Source organism: Hibiscus syriacus, unplaced genomic scaffold, assembly GCF_006381635.1.
Source record: "Hibiscus syriacus cultivar Baekdansim isolate YM2019G1 unplaced genomic scaffold, ASM638163v2 tig00112888_pilon, whole genome shotgun sequence".
Classification (NCBI taxonomy): domain Eukaryota; kingdom Viridiplantae; phylum Streptophyta; class Magnoliopsida; order Malvales; family Malvaceae; genus Hibiscus; species Hibiscus syriacus.
Genome location: NW_024063415.1, coordinates 1,142,501 through 1,152,657, shown reverse-complemented (window position 1 = coordinate 1,152,657; position 10,157 = coordinate 1,142,501). Strand labels below are relative to the sequence as shown.

General features: G+C 33.3%; 1 protein-coding gene and 1 pseudogene across 1 annotated transcript; one reads left to right on the top strand and one right to left on the bottom strand.

Moving 5' to 3' along the window:
* Positions 1-639: 639 nt before the first annotated feature.
* LOC120184392 lies at positions 640-999 on the top strand. The gene has a single exon (XM_039188874.1). It carries the CDS (start codon positions 640-642, stop codon positions 997-999), a length of 360 nt encoding a protein of 119 aa, XP_039044805.1.
* A 1,932-nt stretch (positions 1,000-2,931) lies between these two features.
* Positions 2,932-9,082, bottom strand: LOC120184391 (annotated as a pseudogene).
* Between the last annotated feature and the right edge of the window lie 1,075 nt (positions 9,083-10,157).

Sequence of the window (10,157 nt, the reverse complement as noted above, 5' to 3'; positions counted from 1 at the left end):
GTTACAAATGCACCAGCTGCTTTCATGAACCTGATGAATCGAATATTTTAACCTTATTTAGACCAATTTGTAGTAGTATTCATCGATGATATATTGGTATATTAAAAAACGAAAGAAGATCATAGTGCACACTTGAGAATAATTTTGCGGATTCTAAGAGACAAGAAGTTATATGCCAAGCTATCCAAATGTGAGTTCTGGTTGAATGAAGTCATATATCTCGGACATGTGATTTCTGCGGAAGGAATTCGAGTAGATCCTCAGAAAGTAAAAGCTATTCTCGAATGGGAGGCTCCCAAGAATGTATCTGAAGTTCAAAGCTTTTTGGGACTTGCCGGGTATTATCGAAGGTTCGTTAAGAACTTTTCAATGATCGCTTTGCCTTTGACTAAGCTGATGAGAAAAGGTGTGACATTTTTGTGGACTCCTGAATGTCAAGAAAGTTTTGATATGTTGAAAAAGATTTTGACAGAAGCTCCAGTATTAGTTCAGCCCAAGTCTGGCAAGAACTTCGTAGTTTATAGTGATGCATCCCAAAATGGATTAGAATGTGTGTTAATACAAGAGGGCAAAGTGGTGGCTTATAAGTCGAGACAATTAAAATCGCACTAGAAGAATTATCCAACACATGATTTGGAGATGGTTGTAGTAGTGTTTGCTCTTAAGATCTGGCGTTACTACTTGTATGACGAACGATGTTACTTGTATACGTATCATAAGAGTCTGAAGTATCTAATGACTCAGAATGAGGTAAATTTAAGGCAAAGAAGATGGGTGGAATTTCTGAAAGACTATGATGTTGTAATAGATTTTCATCCTAGAAAAGCTGTGGTGGATGCTTTAAGACGAAAGACGTTTGCAGCCTTACAAGCCCTAGATGTTAGGTTGTCATTGAATAATGATGATGCTCTATGTGAGAAATTAACCCTTCGGACATCATGGATAGATAGAGTCAAGGAATTGCAAGCTATAGATGAAAAGTGTTTGAAGAAGTTGTAGCAAGTGAATAATAGAGAGCTTATTGATTATGAGATCAAAGCCGATAGGAATTTGTACTATCGAGGGAGACTAGCAATTCCAGATGATGAGAAGCTGAAAAATGAGTTGTTAACAGAAGCCCATTGTAGCCCATTGATAATGCACCCTAGAGGAAATAAAATGTATATGGATCTCAAGAGTCGATATTGGTGGTCGGGAATGAAAAGGAATATTATAGAATACGTATCCAAGTGTTTGACTTGTCAGCAAGTCAAAACTGAACATCAAGTTCCGTCTAGATTGTTGCAACCAATGTCGATTCCTCAGTGGAAACGGGTGAATGTAACTATGTGATAAATAAGTATAAATTGGTTTAAGGATATGTACGTGAGTTAAGAATGAAAAAGGGGAGGAAACATGAAGTTTTAAAGCTGAAAGAGTGAATTTTCGTGCTGAAAATGTGATTTTTGGGCAAAGTGTATCGGTACACATTCGATAGGTACCGATACACTCTTGAACGAAAAACATCGAATGCAATAAGTGTATCAATACATAGGCAGTTTATCGATATCCCCTTAAAAATGAAAACTTCAAATGTAATTTGTGTACCGATATATAGGTAGTGTATCGATACACACGTTAACAGATGTACCGATACACACGTTAAGAGATGTACCGATACACTATAGAGTGTACCAATACTTACCTTAAATAAGAGATGAAAGAAGCCTTTCCTTTAGTCTAAGAAACAAAAGATTAGAATATAACAATTAGAATACCGATATGGATCCATGTATAATTATATAGATACTGAACGTAATCCCGTTCTGAAACAATCGAAGGATTAAGATCGATTCAAAGCAAACAAGGCTAAGGTGAGTGCAATATATAGGTATAATTTAAGGGAAATAAGACTTGTGATAAGTCTATTTCCTAGGTTAATTTCATAATTTGATAGTTAGGAACATGCATACATTATGGTTTTTATAAAAACATGCATAAGTTATATATGTTTAATTATGATCGGATATATGTTATATGATTTATGTGAAAGTACTCCAATACTTATGTTACACGATATTAGATGAATAGTTATATGCACATATGAAATGTGATAGAAGAAAATATATATGTGATTACATGGGAAATAAAATAAGTACATGCTTATATGAAATATAATACTAATGCCCATGTTGTGTGATATGAGAGCTTTAGGTATAGTTGGCATACCAAGAGTCGAGTGTTTCATAGGTCCTTCGGGACATATTCACAGGTCCCTAGGGATAAATCTCATATGTCACTTAGTGGGACTTATACGAGCTGTGGTGACAGCAAACGTGCACAATCTCCATGTACTCGAATACCTTAAGTTCTCAGTATATACATGTGCCTATAAATAATATGAAAATATGTGTAATGCCTTATAGGTTATCGTATTAGTATTGGTTATAAGGAATCATAGAAATGAAATGGAATTATGAATGTTAGTGATTATTTTATATAAATAGTATGTTACATGTTCATATTCATAAGAATTGCATTATTATGAGTTTATACCTCACTAAGTCTATGACTTAGCGTGTAAGTGGTTTACACGTAGGTACAGAAAAGCAAGAAGACCAATCTTAGGAGCAGCAGAGCAACATATTACCACTTGAAGATTATATAAGAAGCACCTTACACAGTATGTCTGTTTATGTAGTATAGATGTTGGCATGTAAATAGAGTCGCATAGTGTGTATGCTCTGACCAAGGTTGTAATGTTTTGAACTTATTTATGTAAATATAGTTTTGTGTTAATAAAAATTTAAATTTACTATGGTTTTTATAAAGATTTGTGCTTTGAAAAGTCAATGTGACACCTCGGATTCGTATCCGGGTCGAGTACGGATTGGGGTGTTACAAAAACAATCATTCGAATATTATCACCGACCATACTACTCAAGTTGAAGGCTACTCAACTGTAATAACATGATGATTTAAATCAATGCTATTAGAAGTTTTCTGCACTTGTTTCTGCTTATCTAGCTCTTGTTTCCCATCCTTTTCGTTCTTGAAATGAGCTATAGTGGCTAATTCATGAACCGACTCCGAAATTTTCTCGGTATAAGCGAGTACATTATGCAGCAGTGAAGCAACCGTGGCCACTGCTAGAATCTCCACCACATCTATGTCCTCACACAACCGTGTTTTGAGCAACGAATTGAGTTTCTCGGTCGCATCCTTCACTTTCGCGATGTGAGCAAGATGAGAAGATGATGCACTCATTGTTTTGATTGCTGATGCTAATTCCTTCATGGCTTTCCCCGATTCCGAGCTTATTTCCGTGCATGTTGAAATTTTCCACAGGTTTCTAGTGAAGCCTGTACAAGTTGTTAATGACAATGTCCAAAATTCAGCAGATGTTATTAATATTTTGGATATGAAGTTTGCTTGATGTGTACCTGAACATCGAAGTCGAGGCAGCCATTAAGAGCTTCGACTCTGTAGGCACATTGTTGAGTGAGGCTCGCGACCTTCAGGTATTGTTTCCAGGGATGACAGAACTTGAATCGTCCATGTCGGAGTTCCCATCTAGCAGAATTAACCTGCGGTCCAAGACAAAATTTTATAAATTTATCTCGTAACATATAACATAAAATTTGACGCCGGGCATAAATTTTTTTTATCAAGTAGTTCTCCTCCTCACCAAAGATTCTTCTACTTGTTTTGAATTGAGTATGCTTTTATATCCTTGTAGTGATGCTTTGTTTGACTCCATTTCGCTTGATTTTGCGAAGTATTCATCCCCAGAACCTGCAAAATCACATTTATGTAAGTTCCTGTACAAAAGAATTGTTACATGGAATTCGAAGCTTGAACCAAGAGATTTTAACTAAACCCAATGACTTCATATAAGCTTATATAATATCAAAATTAGCCCCAAATATTCATTTTTATGATATATGTCTTGTCACCCAAAATCATCTGTCACCTAAAACAATAACGTATCATGTGTCGTCATCTAAGATGAATCATGGAGTGTGACACACCATAACTTGTAAGAATGTTGCAAGCTTTTCGAGATTGTTGGCAGCCAAGTTATGAAGTTCGTCGCCAGCCCAGACGGGGTAGATGAAAATGCAGACGAGAAGAGCAGTTAAGGCACCAATAAGAATGGTGGATACTCTTTTTATGCGCCATTTAAAGCACCTCTTCATCCCGACAACCCGAAACCGATATCAAGCAAAACGTCAATATGAATATGAGCAGTCCGTAATCGTATCTTGCCTTCATTCGTGGAAAGAATCGTATAAACGACACCGTTGTAGCTGTAAATATAAACCCAAAAATCCATTTCAGACTTCAGTTGTTATATTATAGGTCAATGAATGTTCAAAGAATGCGTAATGGAAAAATGTTTTGACTAAATAGTTATTGGCAAATGATAAAAATTTCTTTTAATAGTCACTGTGGTCCCTAATTTTTTTTTGAGCATTTTAGGCTCCAACATTTTATTTGGGAGAAAAGACTCATCCATTGATGAAAATTGTTAGTTAACAAACTATCAACACTCTAAAATAGATTTTTTTTTGTCTTGAAATGAAATGTCTTAGGCAAAAATAATCCAAATAAAAAGAATAAGGGTTATTTAGTGAAACGTTAGGAGCGTTTTTGCCTAAAAATGAAAAGTCCTTGAGAGCCAAAACACTATAGAATAAGGTTTCGTTTCTTTCTAAAATGAAATATTGAGACCAAAATGATCCAAGTAAAAAGAATAAAAGTTAAAATTGAATATTTAACCAAATGTTAGAGGTTTCCTTTACTTTAAAATGAAACGTTTATGAGCTAAAATAACTATTTATTTAAACGTTAGAGGTATTTTTTAGTATTTTTAGTTTTCCCATTTTTCTATATTTTTCTCTCAAAATAAAAGGTTAAAAATCAAAATGCTAAAAAATAAGAATTAAAACAATTATTTAATTAAATATAATTTTTTTTTTGTTCTTTAAAGTATGCATTTTATTTTGGACGTATTATTTTACCTAAAATGAACACAAAGATTCCCAGAAGTATTGGCCGAACTATGTCTCCAGGCAAGGTAGCTAAGTGGTGCGCTCCGAATCCCAATGCACCGGCTAGAAATGTTGCCAACCCCTTGTTTAATCCTTTTCCAAGGGTTGCTCCTGTCAAAACAAAATAACTAAACAAATTCACATCTATATTTCGACATGGTTGATTCATTCCATCCTAAGATTTAAATAGTGGTTTGTCACTGAAATGGTAGTTGTTATAGATTGGTTTTGGTGTCGTCTGAAATTATCATTGTACGACCGTGATAACTGCAATAATATATGTTATATTTGTAATTGTAAAAACGTAATAACATCGAAAATCCGACTACAATCGTAATTTAAATTCCTGATTACATCACTCTAGTACCGGAGAGGCTTACCTACATAGAACTCAAAGACGACGACCACGGTCAAAATAGCCCACATTGCAGAGTTTCCGAAACCAACATAGAGAGGATCAAAATAGTAGAAGAGGGAGACCAGTGTGACAGCTAACCCAAATTTAAACGAATGGAAAACTCTTCTAGGATCGTCTTGTGCTACTTTCTTTATCTTCCCCGGAAATTCAGCCACCTTTCTTCTTATTTTCACCGTCGTTTAAATATATTTATAACAAAATCTGATGAACGAAAACCGTTGGTGGATTCATATATTTATAAGTTGGTAATGCATGCTACTAGAGGACAAGAACCAAAAAGAAGGAACACGGAGCTCGGCATCTTAGGTTGTCAATTTGAAAGAACGATGTACCTAGAAATTTAAACCGACGGGGACTTCATTTAAAAGGAGACTTTCATTTGGGCTCGCTGAGGGTCCTTTCAACATGGACTACGTGGCCAAACCTCAGTATTTAAGTGACACAAAGATACATTTATTTTTATATTTAAACAAAATCAATAAGCTGTACTCATTCATTTATATTAGACAGTAACAACTGTTGAACAAGGGGGGGGAATCAGACAACGAACCACCCACTGGATTAAAATGGTCCGCGTGTTCCATTTTACTGCTATACTTGTGGTGCTGGTGGGTGAACTTTTAGGTATGTATTTACTTTACCCTAATAACTCACTCTATGTGATCTTTGTGTTTGTTTGGTTAGATTTGTGATTAGTTTAATAAATTTTTTTTTTATAAATTTTGATAATATATATATATATATATATATATATGTTTGTATTTTTTATAATACATTTTCAATGTTTTAATATTTTGGCGTCATAATCACAGGTTTAGTGTTGTTAGTAGTTATTTTATGAGTTCTTTTTCCCTTGCCTAGGTAAGAAAATGGATTTCTATATTTATTTGGACCAGTATTAATTTTGGTATAAAATATTTTAACTCAAATTTAAAATATTTTCGTATGGAAGAGGGTATAAATAGGATTTTTCTTTTTTCTTTGATCTAAAATTTCTTTCAATATTTTTGTGACTTTTTCATCATTTCTTATTTTTGTTTAGCTAGCGGCGACAATAATTTTAATATTAATCGTCGACGGTCGGTGATTATTAATTTTCTTGTTCTTTCTTATATTATGTCATTTTTGTTTTTCCCTTGAGTTTTTTTAATTAAATAAGATTCTTTATCATTGTGACACATTTTTCTATGTTCTTGTGATACGCTTTTTTCTACTCTTGTGGCATGTTCCTCATGGATTTTGGTACATTTTTTTTGCATGCCTCTGCAGTCGTGTTGCTACTTGCGCAAAGATACTCACGATATTTATTTTCTTATTGGTTTGTCGATGGTTATATATTGTCAAATCTCTATTTGACAGAAGGTTATTTGTCATTATAATCATAATTGTGTAGCGAATCAGTTTGCCAAATTATTTGTTTCGCATACTACTTCTTTATCACTTTGTAAAGCGTCTCATTCAACATAGATAATGAGTTATGTTATTGAGTTCTTTTCATATCTTTGAGTTTAATAATTAATTTTTATATAGGAGATATTTTATTGTCCTCAATTTTCTCTTTGGGTACGTTGTAGGGTTTAAATTAATATAATATTCAATGTTGAGAGTTAATTTTTTAAAAATTAAGATAAAATTAAAGACGTTAAGAATTAAATTTTTTTATCACATCGATTTAATTAACTATCATGTTATCTACCGTCAATTTTTTAATGAAAATAAATTAATTTTTTCTTTACTTTGGATGACCATTTTGTAACTTTTATCTAAGTGTCGACACCGTATTTTTTGCCCGGGCGGGAAAAAACTTAGTACGACTTGGGGGTTTTCTTTTGAAAAAGGTTTTGAAATGTGAGAAGTTGTCATCGACCTTTTGAGTTAGGTAGGTCGAATATCTAAAAATTTTCTTTTAAAAGAGTTTTTAAGAAAATATTATTTTAAAAGATAAATCATTCTATGTGTAACCAGAGATTTATTTTTTGAAATAAAAAAAGTTCGGGGATCGATTACGTGTGTGGAAGGATAAGCACCCCCACAATGCCCAAAATTGGTACCCCATCGATTATAAATTGTCTCTAATAGTAAAAATCTAAGAATTCGAATATAAATTTAAATTACGATCCCCTTATTCTAAATTCAACCATGCAATTTTTATTAAACGAAAAATTTTAAGGATAAATAGAAAATATTCCAATATTTCCAATAGAAGAGAAAATAATCCCTAAAATACTTTAGGACGAATATTTCTCTTTTCAACTGAAATAAAAGGAATATAATAAATTTTCCTAAGAATTCAAGATTAAAATAATTTTATTCGACCTAAAAAATAAATTCATCCAATTTATCCAAATTATATATGATTAGAAAGATAAGGGATATTCAATTATTTAAAAATATCAAGACTTAATCCATAATAAAATTAGGCAAATTGTCTCGATAAGTTTAAATAAGCGAATATTTCATTTTCCCTTCAAACTTAATTAATTTTAAATGCAATCAATTTTGTAGGTTTTTCTAGTGGGGTATTTATTTATTTTAAAATATCAGAAAATGTCATCTAGTTACTTTAAGACAGTCCCTTCTTAATATTTTAAAATAAATAAATACTACCCTTAATCCAATTATGCAATTGGTTGAGTTATGCTTATGAGGCTTGCAGGCGAAATTGATTAGGACTAAAATGAACAAATATGCAAATAGCATGCAAAAATTAAAATAAAATAAAATAGGACTAAAGCACAAACAATCAAACCATCATGCCAAAATTAAAACAAAAATAAAATATACAAGTGAATAAAATAAACATTTTTAATATAATATGCTAAAATTATAATAAATGAAAAGTAAATAAAACATGGGGCTAAATTAAAATAAATTAAAACTACATAGCCAAATTAAAATAAATAAATAACATTCAGGTTCGAAATACAAACATACAAAAATACAGGGGTTATTTAATAAATATTCCAAATTTTCTAACCTAAAATAATACATTCAAAAATTTTAAAAATTAAAAAATTAGACCCTAAGCATTTTAAAAAAAATTAAACAACCACTACACGTGACCAAACTGTAAAAACAAGCTAAACATGCAAGGACCATTCGAAAAATAACCTTAAAAATACATAACAAGTATAAAAATGGGAAAATAACAAAATAAGTCCCTAAAGGGACTAACATAAAAAATACAACTAAACCAAGGGACTAAACAAAAATTAAACCAAAAATTATAAAACACAAACATAAATGGTGAAATTATGAAACGAGTCCCTACAGGTGACTATTTTGCTAAAACATGCCTAAAGTTAGGGGACCTAAGAGTGATTTCCCCTAAAAAAATTCCTATAAATACCTACTTTTTTCTTTTTTCATTTAATTAGTTAAAAAAATTAGAGAGAGGGGACCCTCTCTCTAGAAACTGATCGTTTGCTAGTGACTTACCCAGCTGATCGTCGCGCCACCGTCGTCGGTAGCCGATGGCCACCAAATTACACTGGTAGGTTTGTCTCTATCTCCTTGTCTCTGATCTGGGGTCGGTTTCGCGAGAATCGGCCCCAAACTCCACGAATCTAGCCAAAACCGTTCGGCTTTTATCTCCCCGATCCATCGTTGTCTGCCGTTGGATCGTCGTCATTTTCAAATATGTTGATCACCATCCACTTCTCCACATCTTCACCGTTTGGATTGTCGAGATGAGGCATTGGCCACCGGCGAAACTCCGGCCGAACGCACGGTTAGTTTTTCCTTTTTTTTGTTTTATTGATATTTTTGTTGTGTTTTGTTGCGTAAGAAATAAAAAGAAAATAGATTTTCCAAACTGTTTTTTCTGGCTTTTATTGCTGATCAAAAATCCCCATTTTGTGTTACATTTCAATCGGGTTTTATAACCCATTATAGTATGTATTAACAAAATAAAATAATTCTGACATTGCTTTGAATTTGGTTTTGTCGTGTTGCAGGGGATGGGCTGCTATAGTAGTTGACGTGTGTAGCAACAACAGCCGGTGGTGCAAAGGTATGATGGGTTGTTGCTTCACGTGGGTTGGTGGTGTCGTGTGGCATTAGGGTTAGTGATATCAGGCACAATGTAGCAGTAGGGTATGGTGCTGCTGGTAACTTCCCGTGGACATGGCAGGCAGATGGTGGCCAACCGGGTCTGGTTAGTTAGTCGGGTCAGATCCGGGTCTAATGCTGGGTCGGGTCTTGCATTTGTGTTGGGCTACTAGGTCACTGATTGGGCTTATAGTGGGCTGATGGGTTAATTTATTGTAATGGGCTTCGGGTAGTTAGGCTTCGTTTTGTGACGTTTGGGCCTGAACAATGTAAAAAAATTATAAGTAATAATAATAATAATATTAATGATAAATAATAAATAATAATAACAATAATAAATAATTATAATTATAATAACATATTAAAAAATGATGAAAAACGAGTGTCTACAGCTGCCCCTCTTTGTCCATTCTTATGTCAACAAGAATAGGGCAAAGACGAAGAGACAATGCGTTTTTCGTCCGGTCAACTTCAAGGTTTGAAATATGATAAGGAATCTATTTTGTTGTCACTCAGGGAATATCAGATCTTGGGATGTTGATCCAATGTGATGCTGATCCAACTTCTTATGTGATGGACTAGCGAAATGATGATGTTGATCCAACTCCTTATGTGATGGATAAGCAAAAATCGGTGATGTTCCAACTTCTTATGTG

Bases quoted from the DNA above. Each gene is read 5' to 3' on its own strand.
- LOC120184392 (XM_039188874.1), top strand. From the start codon at position 640: ATGGTTGTAGTAGTGTTTGCTCTTAAGATCTGGCGTTACTACTTGTAT.